Source organism: Falco punctatus (genome assembly GCF_963210335.1).
Source record: "Falco punctatus genome assembly, chromosome: 8".
Taxonomy (NCBI): domain Eukaryota; kingdom Metazoa; phylum Chordata; class Aves; order Falconiformes; family Falconidae; genus Falco; species Falco punctatus.
In genome coordinates, this window is record NC_137588.1 from 17,236,606 (window position 1) to 17,259,767 (window position 23,162).

The 23,162-nt window shown below is 37.9% G+C and overlaps 1 protein-coding gene across 2 annotated transcripts in view; it reads left to right on the forward strand.

Moving 5' to 3' along the window:
- The window catches only part of ZNF385B (zinc finger protein 385B), a 169,185-nt gene that overhangs the window by 15,588 nt on the left and 130,435 nt on the right, over positions 1–23,162 (forward strand). For both annotated transcript variants that reach the window (XM_080400388.1, XM_080400387.1), the window contains exon 2: positions 17,881–18,183. In XM_080400388.1, coding sequence (XP_080256514.1) covers positions 17,883–18,183 — 301 coding nt within the window. In that variant the 5' untranslated portion in view covers positions 17,881–17,882. The remainder of the gene's footprint in view (positions 1–17,880; positions 18,184–23,162) is intronic.

Genomic DNA, 23,162 nt, shown 5'->3' on the forward strand with positions numbered 1-23,162 from the left:
GTTTTAGGAACCTTGGGATTAGTGTTTATCTGTCCCATAAAGGACACAAATCATTTAGATTAGAAGTAATCTGATTGTATTGAAGTACAAATTAGAGCACAAAGGCCATTCAAGTGGGTTAAGTGACCAGGCTTGGTAAACACCATATGACTGCTGATTGGTCGATGAAAGAGTATTAACTGAAAGATAATGATGGATTTTAATCCAAATCTCTAAAGCCCAACAGCTGTAGTTCCCAAATGAGTTCACTCACCAACAGAGTTTTAGGACACTAGTTTATTTGTTCCCAACTATTTCTCTTGTAGAAGACTTAATTTGGAATATAATTCATTATTCCTATATAGAATATAGGTGCTCCATACAGCTTTCTTTGATTAGATTTCTGTTCTACCTTCAGTAAATGAGTTCTTTATGATTTTTATGAACATTGGAGAAATTGCAGTTTTCAGTGTTCTGCACTATGCTAGGGTAAATTGTGAGGGTTATTTGGTTTAGGAAAACCAGCTGATGTTCTTCCTTGTTCATGTCTCTCACCAGCATAGTATGAAGTCTAGTTAAGTACTAAAAAAGCAAACTGGGTAACTGGTATTCCACATAAACTTGTTTCTAGAATGCTTACTGATGTTAATGCCTAAGAATGGCAAGTAAATGCTTATCACTGATAATATGTGAATTTGTGTAGTGTTTTATTTCAGAGGGTCTGTATATAATTTCAAAATGGGAATTACCTCACATAATGAATTTATGATATCCTGTGAGTGAGAAGTGGCAGCTGTTTAGGAGTATAATGTAACATCATTTAGGATGTGAAATGGAAAAATTAGGGAGGCTGTATTTATTAATGACCTCACTGTTGGGGGCTATACTACTTTTTTTGGATTGTTGCAGTAAGAACTTTGGTTGCAAAGTTTCAGGTTCTCTCTTACACCCCAAATTTCTGCTTACCCTGAAATGTATGTGGTCATTAAAGGAATCAGATGAATGCATGTAAAATTTAAATTTATGGTTCCCTGGTCCGTCGGTCTACTTGGTTTGGAAATCAACAAGGGGACAGATGAAGTGGTCCTAAATTGCTGTTTACAGTCCAAGCAGTCAGGCACAGGGAAAATAATTAGGGTCCTTGAAAATTATACTGTTTTATCTTTTCTGTCTTTGTATCTAGAAAATGTGCATGAATAAACCATTCCTCTATTGTCATTCAGGATTTATTCAGATAATCTAGAGAAGATATGCTCTCATAACAGGAGCAGGCATTAGATCAGCCTGTGTACTGTACCTGCAGATTGTTTTGAGAGGAAAAATGGAGTCATTAGTACCGAAGTTGTGTTTTGTCCTTTTGATGTAGACACATCTAATGCTATAGCAAGTGTAAGTAGGTATGGATCTTGTCCTTTGGCTGTACAGTATAATTAAAAATGCAGTTAGGGAAACTTTACCTGATACAGAAGTTACTGGTGAACAACTTTGCAGAACTGGGAGGCTGTTGTTCAGTACATGTTGACAGGAGACCTTGAATGCAGTTATATTAAAGCTGTCTGAAATGCCTTTAGAAAATCATGACAAAAATCTTGTAACCTACCTCTGCTTGGTTTTGGAGCCTCTGAAGTCTCTTATTTTAATTTGTTTTCTTATACATTATAGATAATGCTTGAAATGCAAGAATTTGCTCCCTGAAAAGCTAGATAAAACAGACTATGGTAGCTATACTGCAGATTATCTTGAGAGTTAATACTACTTGAGTATTGGCTTGTGCATTTGGGTAACAGGATGTCTGTTTTACTACTACTTCACGGAAAGGGTAAAGCGAGAGAATTTGACAAGGTGCCCAATTATGTTTTATATATGTGTGTGTGTGTATGCTTGGCCCAGCAGTAGCAATGGAATCTAATCATAGAACTGTATAGGTTGGAAAAAGTCTTTAAGATCATAGAGTCCAACTACTAATCTAGCACTGCCAAGTCCACTAATGGTGTCACATGTCGTGCTTGCTCAAGATGTTGTGTAAGAACTTTGGTATGCCCAAAGTTAGGATAGGAGATAGGGTAGAGTAACCTGTTACATTTTGTTTCTTGTCTTGACAGACTAAATGTGTTTTATAACTTCTGACATTTTGGATGTGGTTAATCCCTAGATGATTAGCCATGTGATTTTATTTTTTTTTTTTTTTTTGGTCATTGGAGTTCATGAAGCTGGGCAAACCAAAATGTGGGTGTGAGATTACTCCCCTTCTTTGCATGCTTCAGTTACCTTTGGGAATTTTTGCAGTGTGAGTAATGTTAAGGCTGGGACACAAGTATGCCATGAGAAACTCAATAAAATGCAAGTGGTGACTGTCCCACTGAGAATTCGTCATGGTACAATGTGAACCTTGAATATCTTTAAAAGTCAAGAGCTCTCCAGGTTGATCGATACCAGGATGTGGTTGTACTGTGGCTGAAGGTTCTGCTATAGCATCTGTAGTTGCACAGAGTTAGAGTTATCCCTTAACATGCTTCTTTCTATGTAATGCCTATTTTTTGTTTTGTTTGGGTTTTTGCTTATTTCTTAGAAGATATTTTTTCATATATCAAAGGGGGAGAGTGGAGATTAGGATACAGCCCCACTTCCTGAAAAATATTTGTTGATCATCTGTAGCAGAGCTACAAATGCCACCTGAGCCATGCCCCAGTTTAAAACATGAACAGGATTGGGAAGAATTTCACGGTATCAGCCTAGTTCATGAAGGGTCTCTGAATTAAAGACCTTGTTGGTTAAAAGTATTTGGAAACCAAAGCTGCTACCTCACTTAACTTCTCAGTGTCAATTTTGATTCCTGTTCTAAATTTTGGGAAAAGTCTTTAAGTATTAAACACAAACAAACAAAAACCCCTTTGAAAGTTGCTTCTGTAAATTTTAAAGTTTGTAAGTTTTCAGTTCTTCCATTTGCGATGCCGGTTTGACAGTACTGAAACAGACGCTCATGATACTATTTAATGATTATGCAATTTCTGAAAATAACATTGTGACTAAATTGATTATTTCCTAGAGAAAACTTTAGCTACAAAACAGGATTTTCCAAGGGGAAGTAGAAAATATAATTGGAAAATTTACAGCTGTATATATTTGGAAACTTCTGAAAACTAAGTTTTTAATATCCATTCATTTGTAAGGATATTTTATGTGATCTCTGAACTCTAGTTGCTTTCCTGTGTGGTTTCCTGTGGCAGATATTAGTCTGTTTCTGCTGACAGTTGAACTGGGCTTGCTTTCTTCAACTCTTAGCTAAGGACTGATAATTATTTTTTTAAAAAACAATGAAGTGTCATTTAGTTGACAGTTTGAGTTACTGATTCAATTGGCCATTCAGCATAAGCTGAATGAATTACTCAGAACTCACTGATAATTGCTAGTTATTTAATTGCAATACCTAATTAAACATAATAAAACAAATATACAAATCCATTTTTTATTGTTTACAAATGAATTTTAAATTAACTAGTGCTTCCTAACCTTCCTTCTTTTTAGGGATAAGGAAGCATTAACATTGCAAAACTGATGAGTCCCCATCTGGAGTTCAGGGAACTGGCTTGATTACTGCTTGTGATGAGTTCAGACTGAGATGGGTGTTGAGAAGGATTCTGGTTGGGGAAAAGGAGATACTGGTGTTTTTTTTTTATTTGGAGACTGCTTTAGTCTTGTAAAATAAAAGCTAACGGAAGGGGGAGTTTATGGGAACACAGGGGAAGAGGAAACACCTGCCTTCTGATGTGTTTATGGACTGCATGCGCTAGGGAAAGAGAAACTTCAAACCAACAGCCAGCGGGCTGGCCCAGAATAAGTGGCAGGTTGCCCTGGAAAATCTTGTATAGCCAAATACAGGTCTGATTGTTGGGGCTTTGTCCTGGCTGAAAGTACATCAGGACTGGACTTGAAGTTTTGGTTTTTTTGTTGGTTTTTTTTTTTTTTTTTTTTTTTTTTAAGTCTTTTGTTTCTTACAGTGATAAAGTATAACAGCAGTATAGGACTTTATCCAAGTGCACAGCTGAGAGAACATCAATGCTCCTGCCTAGCTGCCAGAAATAGTCAACTCTGAACATTCGAATATCTTGTCAGGTTCTAGAAGAAAACTGAAATTGGTTTCTCTTTAATTCCCTTCTAGTTTTTGAGCCTTTAGGGTTCATGTTTTCAGTCATCTCTGCAAGGATTAGAAGGATATTTAAAAAGCTAGAGTTCCTAGGGATTTTTATAACTGCATGAGCCAGGCTTAAGAAAAATACCTAATACTGCAAAATCGAATTCTGAGAGCTAGCAGCCCTGAATTCATGAGTGGAGTGTCATAAGCAAAAGAGTCATCAGATTGATAAATTAGTTTTTCTTAAGTGAACCCTTCCAAACGTTTGATGCTTCAAAACGTCATTTTTTGATGTCAGCACAGGAGGCATATTCAATCCACTGGATCTTTTAACGCAGTAAGTATGTTTAAAACTGTCTTTTAGCAGAAATTGTGTTCAGTTGTCAGCCATACAGCAAAGTATAACTTGAGCACAGGTTAACTAGGTAAGCTAGTGTGAGAGAGCAGGGTCTTCATTAATCAGGGTATCTATTAGAGGAATCATTTAGCACAAGGATGTTTCCATTATAAAGTCAACTCTCTACACATTGCAAAAAAAATATTTTTTTTCTTAATTAATAAAATGTCTGGGAAGTTGAAACCCCACCAAATGTCTCCAAGGAATGTGACTGCTTGGACAAGGGAGAGAGATCTACCGAAATAAGTTATAAAGTCAGCTTTACTGCAATTTTAAAGTTGCAAAGGGCTTTGAAAAATGAATGATTGGAAAGAAATCTCTCATGAGAGTAGCCCAGGTTTTTGAAGGATAACTTCAGCTATAAATGCTAAAGTAAAACATTCTTGTTGTGCACCTCAGCATTTTCAAGTGCAGAAAATATATATTCTGTTCACACTTCCATCTTTCTGGGGGTTGTATTTATTCAGAGGAGATTAATGACCAATTTTCAGTGTGACTGCCTTCATCAGAAGTTGATCCCCTCACAAAATGATGTTTTTACTTTTTACAGCAGCAGTATGCATGAATTTTTGTGAAGACTTCAGATTCATAGTTGTAAAAGGAAAGCTGGAAAAAAGTTTATATCACTAAGGAGATTCCAGAATCTTACCCTGTGCAGGATGGCAGTATAAGACTAACTGTGACTTGTGTAATTTTTTGTCAGATATTTTTATGTTAAATAACTTTATTGTAGTATTGAGTTTTAATTACTTTTATGATTACATGGACATTTAATAAAGCCATGTGTTCTGCAGATAGTCAGCAGGATGCATAGATTGGTATTTGTGGTATCTGCAGTAGAGGAAGCGGTTTGGGATGATTTAAAGCAACTGACAGTTGTACTAACAGTCATTTAAAGAAGAGTAAGGAAATTTTTTGTTAAGGCCCTTATGCCCCTCATTGCCTCTGGTTGCTTGTATGTGGTGGGGAGAGGAATGCCAAATCCTTCTCTTTGCACGTACTTCTCCAGATTTTCTTTCTTCATATAGCCCCTACTTTTTCTTAAGAGCCAAGTCGTCATTTGGATGTAACTTTTGGTGTGTTCTGTTCTTCTACCCTACTTCTGCCCTACATGGTATGAATGCTGGAGGAGGTGATGCACTTGTGCTGGCTGGAGATGGTTTCCTTCAGCATCTGCTGCTGGGCTTCCAGGGGGATCTCTGCTGATGCAGCCACGTTGGTGTGGGTGTGGCGCCAGAGGCTCTCACAGTGTTAGCTCCTGCAGAGACCTTTGCAGCCCCTCTCTCATTACTGTGCAGTACGGACCTTCATGATCTCTCTCCTTTGTGTCCTGTTTTTCTGATGTTAATGATTTAAAGGCAATTTTTCATGTTTTGAAATTCCACTTCTTAAGGGGTGAGCTTAAACAATACTTTTTTTTCACCTGTTCAGACAGTGATGTAACCTTTACACCTGTGCAAGGATTAATTCCCTGGTCCAATTAAAGGTTTTAATGTACATGGTGATTTAGAAATGTTCTGAAAAATGTACTGGTGGATGTGTTTTTCTGTTTTCTCTGCTTGCTTTTGTTCTTCATCAATGTACAAAAAGAGATTGAATTAGACTATTTAAGAAGAACGTGTAGAATTGTTTTATGTAATTTGAGTCTTTAATGACCCCAGAGAGGGGAAATTGCTGTATTTGCTGTTAACCATCTATAAATGACAGATGAAGCGAGTCAGAGGAAGTTTATGCTGTTTGTGAGGCCGGCAGAAGATGTCATACTAGTTCTGCTTTTTAATTTATTTTTCTTTCCTCTATGTGTATATGGTATGACAACACATGAGCAGGAGGATAAGAAGAATCTATGCAGATAGTGGGGTAGGAAAAGAGCTGGGGCTGGGCAAGAAATAAGATTTAGAAGTTGTCAAAATGAGAGCAGCAGAGATGCAAGGAAAGGGGGCAGAAAAAACACCCTGCCACAAGGAAGAAAATTCCTAAAATTTCTTCAGGCTAAAGGAATCTGTAAGTTCTGTGGAATTTAATCTTTCTTCTTGGTTTCAGGTTCCCTCTGAGCTTGTGAGTTGTATGTACCTTTTGCCACGGATCATAGTGAGAATCCTTTGCTGCTCTCAGGGTGTTAGAGGTGGGCCTGGCACTGGAACTTGTTCTAGATTTACTGCATATCTGTTACAGTGCAACTTACTCTTATTTTATTGGGCATTTAGAGAGCTATAGCCTCCTGACCTTTGTGATCTAAAATAAACTTTAACTAGCCTACTAGTTCTCAAAAAGTCTTATAAACTTGACAGCAGATGGCACATGCTTTTTGTTTAGCCCTGTATATACTATCTTAGTGGGCGGTAACTGCCTTAGGAAAAAATCAGCATCCCACCAGTCACCATCTGGAATGGCAGATTATATGTGGGACTGTCATGAGAAAGCATTCTGATGTTTGTAAATGTCCGAAGGAAGGCACTGCTTGTTAGCACGGCAGTTAGTATGCAGTCAACTGTGAGAAACTCACTTTATGCAGTAATCAGCAAAAGCTGAGTTGTGCGCCTCAGGTCCATCGCTGTAATATGGTTAGGTGTAAGGGGATTCTTCCATAGTTTGTTCATTTTGATGACAAACTTAAATGGCCCTTATTTTGGCAGACATTTAATTTTTATTGGTGCTTTTGTGCTGAAAAATATATATAAATTCTGCTTCTCAGGTACTGTGTCAGAGGTAATGTTTAGGTGTCTCATATCCGATTATACCTGATACTGATAACAAGCACAAATCCATGCTATAAAATGTGCCCTTGCTTTGACAGTGTAGTCTGAGTTAATGGGTGAAGGGAGGGATGATTTGGACACAAAGGTGTAAAATGACTTGCCAAATAATACCCCATGGTTTTGTTCCAGATGGAAATGCACATCTGCCCCTCCTCTACTCCCATTTTACCTTCTCCCAGGTAGGGGTTGCACAGACAGAAATGTAAACCATGGAGGATACCCAGAGACCACTTCCCCCATCCTCTGTCTCTGGCTCTATGCAGTAAGCCTCCTTTCTGGACATAAGTGCTTTGAGAAATACTGTTTTCACCAGTTTTGATGGAAGGGTTGCTTGTCATTTGTGTGACAGGTTCTTTATGTAGAGTATTTTAGATAGTAAAGTTGATCCCATAGGAAGCTCTGGGCTGTATCAAGTGAAAACATCTTTGAAAGGAAGAAATCTGTGCATCTATCATGCAATTTGCTTTATACTGCAGTTAAGACACCCATTGTGGTTTGTGTTAAAGCATGTTTTACTCACACTCAGCTGGTCTGTGTATCTGCTGAAATGGGTATCATAGAATCATGGAACAGTTAAGGTTGGAAGGGACCTTAAAGATCATATAGTTCCAACTCCCCTGCTATGGAGAGGGACACCTTCCACTAGGCCAGGGTCCTCAAAGCCCCATCCAGCCTGGCCTTGAATGCTTCCAGGGATGGGGCATCCACAGCTTCTCTGGGCAATCTGTTCTGGAGTGTCACCACCATCTTAGGGAAGAGTTTCTTTCTAATATAAATCTACCCTTTTTCAGTTTAAAGCCTTGTCCATGGCCTTGTAAAAAGTCCCTCTCCAGCTTTCTTGTAGGCCCCCTTGAGGTACCAGGAGGCTGCTGTATGGTCTCCCCAGAGCCATCCCTTCTCCAGGCTGAACAACCCCAACTCTCTCAACCTGCCTTAACAGGAGAGGGGCTCCGGCCCCCCGATCACCTTCATGGCCCTGCTCTGGACTTGTTCCAACAGGCCCACGTTTTTATGTTTGGGGCTTCAGAGCTGTGTGAAGCAACAGCTTAATGAAATGGCACGTACTTCAGTGATTCAAGTAACTGACTTGATTATTCTTTTTCTCAGTACTTTCAGTATACTTGGTGCAGAATATCTGCAAGGGTGTGGGGCTTAAAGTGTTTATGCAGTTTAGTGCTGTTGGAATTGCCAATGATTCTTTGTTACAAAGATTTTTGGGGTACAGGGAATATATTAATGGAGTCTCTTCAAGTGTTTTTGCTTCTTGAGCATGATATGCAAATAGTATACTGATTTTATACAAATGAATAGCAGGGAAGAAAAAACAATCCTCCACATGAATTCTTAATTCAAATACTACCTTTTGGCTTAAAAAAACGTTAGAGGTATGTCCAAAAGTTTATGAAACCCAAATTGGATTAATGCAATATTATGGTTTCACTGGCTGGAATGCAGAGAAATGAGGAGCATTTGCCTGTCAATTTTGTGTGAGCAAATGCACTCGCTCTAACAGGCTCTTAATTGAGGGGAGAGCAGGGTGGATTATCCGCAGCATGGAAACACATGTGTATGCTACTTCTGGATCATGTTGTGAAATGTCAGCAAAACCAGCAAAAGGCTGCCTCATTTTTTTATGAATGGAAGTGTGTATTTTAATGTGGAGTAAGGTAGGTATTCAGAATGGGTTTTGCAGGCAGCAGTCACTTCAAGCCTCAGGTAACTCCCAGCTCTAGTTTTGGAGAGGTCTGTGCAAGTCAGTGTACGGGCAGGAGGAATTAGGGAGTGGCCGTATCTTCAGCTTTGCCAGAGGCCTCTCTGAGTTCAGTTGCAGCACGAAATACGCTGCTGGTTCCTTTAAACAAGAAAAATAGGAAGTGGAGGGTTGTATTCCAGGCAATGATAAGTTTAACCTGGTCTGTTCCTGCAGGTGCCTTCAAACTAGGTGATCCACTTGCCTGTTCTTGTGGTCTGTCACTACCAGATGGATAATTCTCTTATAACTTGATCATAAACCTTAAGTAGTTAGTAAGACAAAACATATGTTATGTCCCTTTACCTTTTTACTATGAGCGAGCACTGCTTTCAATATTTTTTTCAGTTCCAAAAGGGAATCAATAGTTTGCATGGACATTCACAGTCTGTTACAGATGACTGATGCAGGACCGTCTTTTTAGGAGCTCTTTAAGATTTACATTCACTGCCAGTAATCATTGTAGTTTTGAGCAGAGTTTTCTCTTGTTTTCTTAGTGCTGTCAAACAAGCTGATGGGTCTCAGTCTCTGAATGTAGCTTGTTCTTTTTTCATGCCCAGCTATTATTTTCACACAGTCCTCAAAGGTTTTGCTCTTGTGTCTAAGAGCTCTTCTGCAGCATTAACCAGGCTTTATCATGGATTAATGGTTTCCAGTGTAACTTATATTCAGCTCCTAGCATTGTAAGACTTAGGCTATATGAACAAGACGGCTGCCTACTATGCCTGGCTTCCTATTGTGGCTTCCTTTTATGCTCGGGTGAATTCTTAATATTTTTAAGAAAGGTAGGAAACTATTTTTGCTTCCTAAGACCAAAGCTTTATTTATTACTCAAATGTGATTATGCTCAAGCAAGATAAAGCACCAGCCAGCTACAAATACCCTGTGGGAATCACCCATTATGTCAACGTGTTTTGATCTTTATTCGTGCAAAATCATGCCTAAAACTTCTTTTTTTAAATTGAAATAGATGCTTCACTAGAAGTACCTTACACCTTGTACCAGTTCTCCAATAAGTTAAAAGCCATTATCTTTACAGTGGGTATTAAATTATGTTATGTTTTAAGAGAAGATTGTAAAACATACAAAAATAATTTTTTCTTTAAAAAAACCTGTATTTTTTGTTTCTTTTATTTTTGAAGACAGGTTCAAACTACATCCCCTACATAATTTTCCTTTTATAAGTTTGTTTTCATTTCTTCTGAGTTGTAAAAATTGGTGGAGATGCATCTAGTTAATGTTTTATGTTGTTCAATGTAGATGCTTTTTCTGTGGAGGAATACAAGAGGAGTCCTTTGATTTGAAAGAATACTTGGATAAAGCACTTTTGAAAGATGCAAGTAAAAAGCCCAGTCTAGCAACATTATAGAAGTCCAGAGATTTAGCAAGTAGTGTTAGAAAATTATATTGAAGACAATATAATTAAATTTATTTATTACATTAGTAATTGATAAGACAGTTCCCTAGTCTCAAGGAACCAGATTGTGAAAATGGGCGAAATTTGAAATACACTTAAAACTTGCTCTGTTCATTTCTACTTGGAAAAATTAATCTGTTTAATATTTTGGTCTACTTTTTGAGGAGATGTTATTAAAATGACATGTACTTTTCACATGTTTAACATCTTAAAAGCATCCCACTTTTTAAATTATTATTTTTTGCTGACTGCTTGGGAGTTTGGCATGTGAGATGTTTTAATCCTGGTTTTATCCAGCAAAACTCATTTAAGTCTGCCTATATTTTCATGGGTTTTTTCCTCCTTGCTGAGTGTTGCTTTAGAAATACAGAATATTTGGGGGTTAGGTCTTTGATGGAAAACTAGAGTTCCTGGATGAAGTAAGATGTAGATATGACCTGATACTGACTGTCAGTGACGTTTGGTATGTGATGGACTTCATTTTGTTTATGAGGACACTAAACCACAAAGACTGGACTATGTGGTACCTGACCGTGTTGCAGGTAACACACCAGGGGTGGCAGTGTGGTTATCAGGAGTGTGGTATGGATTTATTCAAGGAACTTCTTGATGGAGAAAGCTAGGGGAGCTCAGCAGCCATTTTCCTGGCAAGTCTGTTCTTTCTGATGGACTCACACACATGGTAGGGGAGGACAAAAGGCTAAGACCACACGTACAACCATGCATTGGACACTTTGGGCATCTAGGTATTCTTGTACAATTAGGTAATAGTACTTAGAGTGCAAGTTAACTGAAGGTAAGTAATGGCTTAATGACAGATTTCTGAGTAGAAAGCATCAATTTGTCAAATGGTTCATCAAGCAAAATCGTGTTATGATAATGCTGGAAAATTATCTGTTCCTCTTGAAGCATAATTCAAGATAGCTGTCTGGACTCCAAACTTGGTTAACTTTCTTGGCAGCGGTCAGATATGTTATGTCAGGTGAGGATATGTATCTTTGGTAAGTAAGTTGATGTGTAAATCTACTATTGTTAATGTTAAGAACGCCAGAAATCTGTAAGTACCAGGGCTAAAGAAGAAAGGATCAACCTTATAATTAGACATAGCTACAAACATGGACATATGCAACCACAGCCTGTGATAATCTAAGTCAAGAGTGATTTTATTTACTTAAGTTTAGCTGAGCTCACAGTCCAGTACAGTAGGTCTAATTTTAGGTTTCCTTAACATGGACTATTTCAAGGCTGGTGAAACAAAGCAAAACACTAGCTACTTGAACGTTTTCAGTTTTCTGAATTACCTTCTACTGAACAGCTAATGTTTATGATGTGAAGCAACCATCTGTTTTAGTAGTTTAAAGAGAATCTTGTTCAAATGTTAAATACTCTAAAACGTGTTAGTGAAGAGGCTGTCAGCCATTTGTCATACTACACTATTCAAAACTTTTCATGCAGAGGAATAGTGAGCTGACTTCCTGTTCCGCTTTGCATTGATAAACCAGCATCAAAGTACAGGCAAAAAAGGTACTTAACCTGGTTTGGTCAATGTGCTATGATGAACTGATTATTCTTTATACGCTACAAGGAATAAAAATGTACTTACTTATCTGAACCATCCAGTTTTTACTGTAACTTTGAATTAAAACATTCTATGTGCTTTGTGAGCAGAGGTGAAAGAAATAAGAAAGAGTTGATCAGATGTGTATGGCCGCATAATAAACAGTTTGACAGGTGGAAACTTTGCAGAATGTGATGCCTCCTTGAGGAATTTCAGGACAAGATGAAGATTAAACACGGCAGTTCTGTGTTTTGATTTGTACTGAAAGAGAGAGGAACACATCTTCTGAAAGAAAACTGGTCCCTTAAACATATGGGAGATTTTTCAAGGTTGGCTTCAGAATAGTCTCTAGTGCTTTTTTAACACTGTAGGATACTGCGCACAAGGCACTATGCATATGCTGTTCACCGCAGTATCCCAATAGAACTTGTTGCCCAGATGGTGCAAACCATATGTCTCTTGATAGTTTATCTATGTCTGGGAAATACTACCTATAAATATAAGAAAGATTGTAAGAATTCTCAAAAGCAGCTGTAGTGAGTTTCTTGTAAATAATGCTCTGGAGGTATTCAAGCTGAAAGCTGATTTCTGATTTAACTTTTTTTTTTTTGAGTGGCAGAGATGAAGTAGTATGGAATCATACTTGCTCCAGTACAAGATAACAGCTCTTAAGGCATGTGTGCATACTTCACTGGTTCATCTGCATAGATAGGTTTTCCCCATAGGAGGTGCTTAAGAGCTGTACATCACAAGGCTTCAGTCTTGAGTCTCCTGTTCCCTCTCCTTCCCCTCCCAAGATGTCTAGTTGTCTGAATGAACCTTTTTGGAAATGTAACTATATAGAAAGCCAGTTAATTTTTATATTTGTTCCCATGTCTTCTGTAACTCATTTGACTATTTCCAAAGGCTAAAGGAGAAACTTTTCTTTGCCCCTATGTAAGTTGTTAAAATACATGTTCTATTTCGCTTACGTGGCACAGATCCACAGAGGGGTGGCAGTCTAATTACATTTCCAGCATAGTGGTTCTTTGAAGTGTCAACTAATTAGGAATGGGCATTGCAAAAGTTTAGACTAGTGCTCAGGAAAAGAATGCTTCATGTAACCATCACTAATTCATTAGGATAACCAAATCTTATTTCCTTTTGAGTAAAGATTTGCACATTCTCACCTACAGCAGTGTACTATGTATAATACTTTGGAGCTCCTCTGAAAGCACAACTCTGTTTAAAAGTAAATTAGCTAAATTGAAAGGCTAACTGCTTTGAGCTTCAAGTACAAAGGATGTCCACGCTTAGATTTCTTTGCCAGCTGCAAGAGGCTGAGATGTGGTTTCAGAAATCCGAACAGGGTATCTCATGACACCTAAGAATTTTAATGTGGTGTCATAAATCACTAATTTATTCTTGTTCCAGTATTGCTTGCAGAATCTATTCAGATCGATCAGTTTTATGTACTGGGGAGGAAACGTGATGGGGGGACAACCTCAGTCTGTTAACAGCTTATGTCATATACCTGAAAAGCTCTTATATTTGCATTGCTTCCTCTTATGATTTTGATCAGAGTAAAAATGAGTATATCTGGTGTGAATCAGAACTTACTTTTGCAAGACAAAGAAGCAAAAGTACTTGTGGAAGATGAATATGGCACACGATCCCTTTATGGACTTTGATTTTTCTGGATCATTTCAGCTGGATGTTTTCCAACATACTTGGATGCTCCTCTTTGTTTCCGGCTTTTTTGCTTGTTTTCACAGTCTCATCTTTCAATTTTTAATTGTGTCTAGATCTCTTTAAGTCATAGAGTAAATAACACTACAATGATATAGCACTACCTTTGTAATGTGTGTGTCACTCCAGTGTGATCCACAGAATCATGTCCTTTTCGTATGGGACACTTTAATTTGTGTATCTTGTTATGTATCAGCTGCTGCTGAGTCTTGGCTTATACTGTGCTGTATCCAGGTTATACAAAATTGAGAGCTAGCAGGCTTAATTTGTTGTATTTTCTCCATATGATAATTTTCATACTTTCTCCCTTTTAATGAACTCATATTCTTGTTTTTAGTCTTAAACCTACTTCTAAATACTTCACAATCCTATCTATAACTATTACTCTAATGATTTTTTTTTTTATTTCACGGAATATCATGATCATGTAATTTCTCTTTATTCTCAGTTCACTGACTGTAGTCTCGAGTAGCTGCTTCTGTTACATGATAATGTTATTGAGCTATGTGTAAACCTGAGGAACAAAATGGCCCCATTTCATACCTGACTCTTGGGGAGTGAGGATAAGTACCATCCAGAACTTTTCAAAATCTGTCTGCAATGAAAAGCTCTTTTTAAAGGAAAAGGACACTTGCCAGATGCTTGCTTGGATAAATTTCACTGACTAGGAATGGTAGAGAATAGGAATAATGCTCAGGTTTTTTTGTTTGCGTTTTTTTTAAATCACTATTTAATGTGTATGTACAGGTTTCATAAACGTGTAAAGCATTCAGATAGCCTTCTAAAGAAAGGTTTCCTCTCACAAAATGAATAACATTCATGGTGAGATTCTTAACACTGGCTCAATGTGGCATTGTACTTGCTCTGTATATTCTAGAGCCAGGACGTTTCAGCAGAGATTTTTAAAGATTTTTTTTTTCCAAACATAACTTTAAAGAAGAAAGGAAGGAAATAGAATTTTAAAGACAAATGGGACCTTTCACGTAATAACCTTCTTATTTTTTGAACAAATACATATACCACAAGAAGTGATCAGTTATGGTAAAAGTTTCACATACAGTATTACTGTATGAAAGATGTGTATACTGTAAAATGTCAGTGGATGTTTGCCACCAACATTTTTCTCTTAAACACTTCAGAAGGGACTGGATAAGGCTTTTCAAACACAGATGATTTGCTGTACCGAATGTTCAGGTCTCTCAAATCCCAGGAAGGTGAGGGCTGGGATTTCTGCATAGGAACAGACAGACTTCTGAGGGCTACCCCGTGGTTTGGTCTCTGGCTGCATGTACAGGTCCTCACCAGGGCTGGACTAGTCAGAGTAAGCTGCTGCGAGCCATCCTAAAGCCAAGGCTTAAGATGCTCGATGTAGGTATTTTTTCCAGAAGTGCATTGCATCTGCTGCTCTTATCAGTTCTTGGGAGGTCAGTGCTGCTTATAGTCAGGTCACATTCTAATTCAGATGCAGAGCTTTAGTCAGGGTTATTTTAAAATTTCAGCTTGTGGTTTTTAATTCTTAAATTAGTAGCAAGGGAATGCTGTAAAGACCTTTGTCCTGTGTTAATGCAACTGAGACAGTACTTTGTAGTAAAAGTGAGTTTAAAACTATTTGGTTTGTAAAAACAAAAGTGAAACTTGGCAGTGTTCTTTGTCTGAAGGTTAACTTTCTATACTGAGAGCTGGGGATGGCTTAGGGTGTTAGGTGTTGTGTCTGAGTCCTTGCTTGCACTTTTAGCTGTTTTTTCTGGGTGTGTCTATATTGAGACCACTTTTGATCATGTCAGAAGTGCACATTTGAGACAAGTGTTCTCATTTTCCCCACTTACCCTGCTTTAGCAGTTTCAGACTCTACCAACTGAAAGGTTTTGTTTCTTTGGTTGAAAGTAAAGCAGTGTGCAGCCCAGGTGTGTATGTATCTCCTGCTGCAGTGATAATGGGCTAATGCAGTACCAGGCTGGTGCTTTCCAAAGTAAAACCCCTTTGGAAGGTTCTGGTGCTGTTACAGGGTAACTCAGCAGCAGCTGTGTGCTTTATCAGTTCGTCTTCTGGTCCGTGCAGCTTTCTAATACAGATGTTTGCCACTTTTAAAAGTATCTAAACCAACTCAGTTTCATTAGGTCATTGAAATAATTACTGAATTATATTTTGAATTATTATTTGCTTTCTGCAATCAAATTCATGACATTTCTGACAAGCCAGGACTTTGAAACTCTTACCAATTTTACTATTAAATAGTTGTTTGTATGTTTATAGCATCTAAAACAATGTAATAGAAAAATACTTTTTTTCCCCAAACATTCTACTTCTGGAAACTAACACTGTGAAATAAAAATACACAGAAAAATGGAGTAGGGGAAGTTATTTATGGTTTAAAAAATACATTGAAAAGTAACAAATACCAAAGCTCTAAGGAGATTAAATTTTCAGATGAAAATGTCATCTAAGCTCAGCTGAGTCGAGGATCTTGGTTGCTTGCCTTGAAATGTGATACTTACTCTTAAATGATTTAGTGTGACAGTGTCTAGCCTACGTTTTCAGGATCACTAGTAATTTGTTTTAAAAGCAATTAGGTACCTGTACTCTACAATTATTTTTTAAAAATATTTTTTGTTTTAATATTTGATGTGATGCATATCTTAATATTGGTTTTTTGTTTGTTTGTTTGATGACAGGACTATCCATTATATGAAACAAATATGACTATGACTGTGAACTCTGTTTATTTAGAATATTTGATTGGTGAATCATACTTGAGCAGGAATCTGTACAAATACAAAAATTTTACGTGTGGGCTAGAGTTCAGAATGTGATGAAATAGTCCATCCCACCATATAAATGTCTCTTTAAATAACCTATTTCTGAAGGTGTTTCTATGTACATACCTGTGCCAAAGAATTAAACAGACTTTCTCCTGGTAATACACTTGCCTGGATAATGAGAGGAGTATTCTATATTGTTTGTGAATACTGCACTGTTTTGAGGAGGACTGATATGACTGCTTTTGTGTTTCATTTTTTGTTCATGGAGGTGTAGTCTCTCTCATTCTGCCTGCCTAACAGGGTGGTAGGTGTGCACAAAGATCTGTGCTGCTCTGATTCCTGAGCTGAAAAAAGGACCTTGCATTTGAAGTCTTTTTGCTTCTGAAAGCTGAATACAGGTGCACCCTTGCCCAGAAAGAGCTGCTCTTCTGCACAGCTCCCTGAGCCAGCCTTTAACTGATCCAGAGTAGGGGTGGGGGGGAAGAATTAAGTGTAAACAGCAATTTGTTTAACCAAGGAAACAAGTATTTTCTATTTGAGTTACCCTAGACCTTTCGCCTTCTTTAAAGAGCACCCCCCTCTTCTTTTCTACTGATTTAGCATTATATCTTTAAAAAAATAGACACCTCCCCACCTCCCCCCCCCCCCCCCCCCCATCTATATAAATCTGTTCTTTGTGCAACTTGGTTCATTTATCATGGTGAGGTTTTTATTCTCTAGGGAGAAGTGCATGTTTCAGGTTCTTGCATTTTTTTCAAGGACTGTCATTTACTGTGTATTTGTGTAGCTCCCACAAGCTAACTTCTAGCTGGCATTTCTGTGTATAATAGTTTTAATTGTGAAGGTAGTGGTGGACTGCTATAGGCAACATCTTAATGTTTGTATGAAGGCTGAAGATTTGAGTGTAAATGGAAGTGGAAAGTATTCATTAGCCTCACTTGAACAGCCTGCAATCTTCCAGTATTTCAGTAATATCTCATCAGCATCCTTTTTGTTGAATAACTATTTGAGGCAGTGGGTACTACTGTGGGCATTGGAAAGTTAAAAGCTCTGGAACTGGTGTTTAGTGAGGCGAAGGAAATGTATTTGAAAATATTCTTAACCTCTGCTAGAGATGCAATAATAAACCTGCTTTAAAATAGAGAGCTCACAGAATAAAATAATGAGTTGTGTGTTGTCATGTGCAGACTGATATATTGTTAACTTACTATTACTGAGCTCTGCAGTGTGTCACAAATGTGTGTATTTTTCTATTAAGCAACATTTCTGCAATTTGGAACCTTATTTGTTGGAACTGGTCTTTGGTGCATGGTGTATAGCATTCTAAAACAGAAAATGCTGGTTTAATAGGAAGCATTATTAGTTGGCTCCTAGTAACAATTTTGTCTGTTTGCTTTGTAGGTATGAAGCGTCCATTAAGTCCTGACCACGTCTTTGAAGATGGGATTATGAATCAGCCAGCTGTTCTCTGGGGTTTTGAAGAAAAAGGACTGAGGAATGACAGACAGGACTACCAATTAAGCAAAGAAAAAAAGAAGATACTGTTTTCCTTCTGTGAAGTGTGTAATATACAGCTGAACTCTGCAGCACAAGCTCAAGTCCATTACAATGGGAAGTCTCACCTGAAAAGAGTGAAGCAGCTAAATAATGGAAAACTCCCTGCAAGTACAGCTCCTGGTGCTCTGTTTGCAAGTACAAGCACAGGTATGTGATAAGAATGAAATGTTGCATTTTGGTCAAGTAATCTGGGGAAGCGTTTAAGTTCTACCTTCCCCACCCAACATAACCATTAAACTTAATACAACTACTTAATAATATTTTCCCATGTTCAGAATTGCTGGTGTATTTCTTTTCCTGTGAAGCCAACTTCTATTGAGGCAATGTTGCATTAATGCATGATTAATGGCTGTGTTGGGCCTTGGGCAGTTGAGATGTGGTCTGTTTAAAAGTTGCTGTTGTGGCTTCAAATGGTCATGCATTTTGTCATTTGCCTTTGTTCCCAAAACAAAGTTCTGGAAGGATGTATGTGTACAGAAGAACTTTTAAAAGAAATGCAGTGGTGGGAAGAGGAGGAGGAGAGCTGGAATTTACAGGCCTGGCCCTTTCATTGTTTCTGTTTTCAGTGGCCTGGGTTTTAATTACTGTCATTCAAGTGAGAAATAATTTGAAATAATACTTTTTTTTGCCCAGTAAGTAAAGATGCTTGGGCAAAATGCATTTAACATGCATGATGTAAAGGTGCAAAGCACATAATGTGCATTTTTTGTTGGATTTTTTTATTTCAGCGTCAGGCTCCACTCATCGCTGTTCTGAGAAAATGTAGTGTTTCCTTACTACTTTACCCACAAGGAAGTGAGCCCATGTCAAAAATGATCCAGTCTTGTATGGTTGCAAGGGTAAAAGATGTAGTGACTCTCCTTCCCTGTTTTAAGGGGTCCTGGTATGCTATATAGTCTCTTGCTTTAGTGTTCATTGTTTAAGGATTTTGCTGCAGGATTATCCCTTTTCTGTGATGTTCCAACAGCGCTGCAGAAAATTTGTTAGACCACTTTGAAGGATGCTTTTCTTACTGATAGTAGAAATAGATACTTTCTTGCTTCCCTTCCATTTATTTTGTTAAAGAAAATTCAGAGGTTTTTGACATTCTGTAGAATCCAGAAGGGCCAAAGTTGATCTTAAAAAGTATTCTTTACATTTCAAGCAAGTATAGTAAGTCATCCTTTCTAGTTCAGAGATAAAGAAAATGCTGCGGTTTAAGGAATTATTGTCTGGCAGAAGCCAAAGTTGTTGCTTACTGACACTTGACATCTGTTACTTCATCAATACCAAATTTTCATGAAAAAATTTTCATTAATTTTATTAGAGATTTTTTTTATTATTAGCCATGTGAGTTTGTTTTGTATGGAAACAGTCAAACTGTATTAAAGGGTTTAACAATTTTTTTCTAATTTTGATTCTTAGAATAAAACTGAATTTGACTTTTTTTAAAAAGTCTGTATTATTGTTTTTGTTTGCTTTAAAACCAACTAGTGTAAAGTTATCACTTGGGTAAGGCCTGTGGTCAAAAGATTAAATTCCTATTGAGTAACACCTGAATTACTTAATTGTGTGCATTCTTAAAATAGCTTCATATCTATGAGACATTCTAATTTAATTTAAATTCCTCTGTGTGCTGATAGAAAGCATTTAAAATGTTTGCACTGTATATTTTCTGTTGCTTTTTTGTTAGCTGGGCATCTGTACCTGGTGTCTTTGCTGTCATTCTTGGGGATCACAGCTGATGCTCTGGCACTGTTGCTCGAAGAATGCACTGATGCTGAATATTTTACATTTTATGGACCACAAGCTTTGGAGTTACTGTATGGCTTAGGAGTTAAAATTCATGTTTCCTTGTGCTTTGTTCACTGATCTCTATATTAGACTCTATCATAGTTATTTATTAGTTATGCTGGTCTATCCACTGTATATTGAAACAGACATTCTGTTTTCATAGCTGAAGGAAGTTGATTTCATAACATTTAAAAGAAAGAGATGGCTTACATGGCAGTTTATTATTATTATTATTGTATAGACAATTTATTATACTGCTTAAGAGCCAGTAGGACAACAAGATTTACTGAAATGTAGTTCTCAAAGAACGCTTGTGAAAAAAAGTAGAAATTAATTTTCTTATAAATTTACATTATCCAGTCTCTATTTTAATGCATGTTCTATGGAGTGTTATTACCCATTGTAATGGGAGTCTGCCTTTGCCATTTCTTTGGCTAACAGAATTATTTGTACAGATGGTAAGAGAACAGTTACAGTCATCTCACCTCAGCAGTTAAGAGACTTTATTCCACGTGTGAAGGAAGCAAGCAGCCCCTCTCATACTTTGTTGTTATAACTACATATGCTCCTAAAAAACTAGGTAGCAGTGAGTAAGTAGTTCAGGACACCTCAGGAAGCTTTCTGTAAAAGGTTCCTGCTAATCTCTGGTTGGGGTTTTCTTCTGTCTTCATGAGTGTGAAATTAATAATATTCCTGTTGGAAAATAAGGTGACTGTAAAATACAGGTGACTAAATATTCGCTGACAGTACAGAAACCAGGACTATAGACCTGATCTTGTGTGACAGAACTGATCTGTGCACCATCACTGCCTCCAGCCTCTTTGGCTCTTGGTGGACTTTGCTCCAAATGGGGGCAAACACAAAGGCGTCATGAGACATGTTGTCATATTTTCCTTCTTCTGAGAACCTCTCTATGACAGGTGACCTCAGGTTGTTATAAAGCATCCTTTTAGTTGTTGGATTCCACTGTTTTACAACTCTAACCTCAATTTGTTGCTTTTAACTGTCAGTAATAGGTAATGATCCTTGCTATACCACTATCGAGCTTACTAAGATTTGCTAATTGTGGAATTCTGGGTCTTGGCAATAATACTCCACAATGTATAGATGAGAGGCATTTAGATAATTAAAGTCTGAATGTCTTTTTAGAGAAAACTTCAAAGTTAATTCTTTATATTTAGAGTTAATGGTATGATTGTTACAGAACTACGAAAGTTGTTTAGCAATATATTTTTCTAAAAAGTATATTCTGTTTCTGTAGACTCTTGTTTATTTTGCCTCCCCTACCCCATTACTGAAATTAGGAAGCTATTTGGTTCTTGTACGTGTACCTGCAATTTCAATTACTTCACAGCAACTAAAATGGAATATAAATGAAGTTTAATAGCTGCTTTTCTTTCTATTGACCAAATCAAGAAACTATTTAACTAAATTAGAAGGCTTTGGTGATTTGGTCCACCCATTGAACTCCTCATTTTCTTTAGACTGGTGTTAAAAATTGGTGTGTGAAGAGAACAGTGTTCTACTGGAAAAGTATATTGCACATGATGTTAGAGCTTTTGCTATTGCTTACGATAGTGATGGTTCATTACTACCAGTTTTATCCACCCTGTCTTACTGCAGCTCAGGTTGAAGCTTGTCAGCAATGCCATTCCCAAGGGCCATCCCTACCCCTACGCCAGGCGTATCTGATGTACGACCAGCCTTCTGCCAGAAGGAAATAAATGGAAGCTCAGGAAAATAAGAAAGTGTGTATTTCCTTCTGCATCTTGAATTGAAAATTATTTCTGTTATTTCCTATAAGCAGGAAAAGAAAGAGGAGTTTCTTTCAGCCTTGGGGAAATCTGTTTTGGAGTAGGCCTGTTAAAAGGTTTTCAGCAGCAAGTCTTGCTAGAGCCTGCAGCGGCGATAGCCATGGGTCATGTCACAGCTGCTTGAGCTACCAAACATCCCACCTGCCACCCCGAAAAGAAGGGCTAAATTATCTGCTCTTCAAAGGGGAAGAAACCCGTTTTGAGATTATGGTACGAACTTGGCTAATACCTCCTTATCTACTAACAGATAGCTAATTGATTGATTCGGAAATAAAGGTAGGAGGGCGGCAGCGTTTTGGAGCAGCGTGCCTGCGGGATGGCAAGGCTTCCACGAGATGGTGCTCCAGCCCGGGCGATTGAGCAAACAAGCCGCGACTATGGGATTTGTTGGCTAGTTCTGCATCTTATTTTCTAAAGCCCTTTTTATTAAGCAAGGTATCTGTAGGGATAACAGCGAGTTGTTTATCAACATATGCTCTGGCCAGTTTTGTGGATGACTTTGTTATATTTCTCCCACTTATCCTTTGGAGATGCTCCACTGATTGTCATTACTTGTTCCCTGGGGTGCTATCTTTTGGTGAATCTCCTGATTCTCTCATTTGCCCCCATGCTAACATGGGAATGGTTCGTGTAGTTTTAAGAGTGAGTGTACTAGAAATGCCTATTGAAGTCCAGATTTTACAGATCCTTGGAAACAGGTAGGGCAGTTTCATTTTTGTTACAGGCCAAATTCTAGAAGTGGGCGAAGCAGAACCACTTTTTCCTGAGTCCTAGGCTGTTTTAAAGAAAAGATGTGCTTTAGGGTCTGGATGACACTCATTAATACCCATTTGAAGATTTGTCTGTAGGTTTGGCTGGAAATGAGATTGGGATATCGGTCCTTTGGCAGTGTATTCTGGCAGCAGCTCTGCCTTTTTGCTTTTGAAATATCTGACCTTGCAGGACAGTTTTGGAAGTGCTGTGGGGTCCCGTGCTGTGGGGACCCTTTGTAGGGAGCAGTGCTACAAGTTAATGTGTTCCCTTGCACTACTGAGGAAATAATGGCAGGGTGATTTTCTGAGAGATTGTCAACACAAAGTCGTGTGATCTGGCTCACAGCAATGACAGCCAGGGATTAAGCTAGCAAAATAGATACATACATGACTAGACTTCTGTTGTGTTCATGATGTAAATCAGGTCAAAAAAAGGGCCTGGTACTGCTAGTGCAAGGGAGAAGGTAAAACAGCAAACTTGGACATGGGAGGACAGCAAGGGAGTATGGAGAGACAGGGGTTTTTTCACTTTTGGGAATAGGGATTAGAACTGCTTTGCTTCCTTGTGTGATGCTGTATTAAGCTGGATGTCTAGCATCCTTTCAAGTTAATGGCAGCAGGGAGACTTACAATTAAAGTGCTCAGAATTATCCTTCAAAGGATCTATGGCCTATATAGCTAACTTGCATATTTGTTTTCCAGATTAAATGTCTAGAGTTAGGAAGGGTGAATAGTGTCTTCATCCATATGAAATGAAAAGGACCTTCTAAAAAATCTAATTTAAATT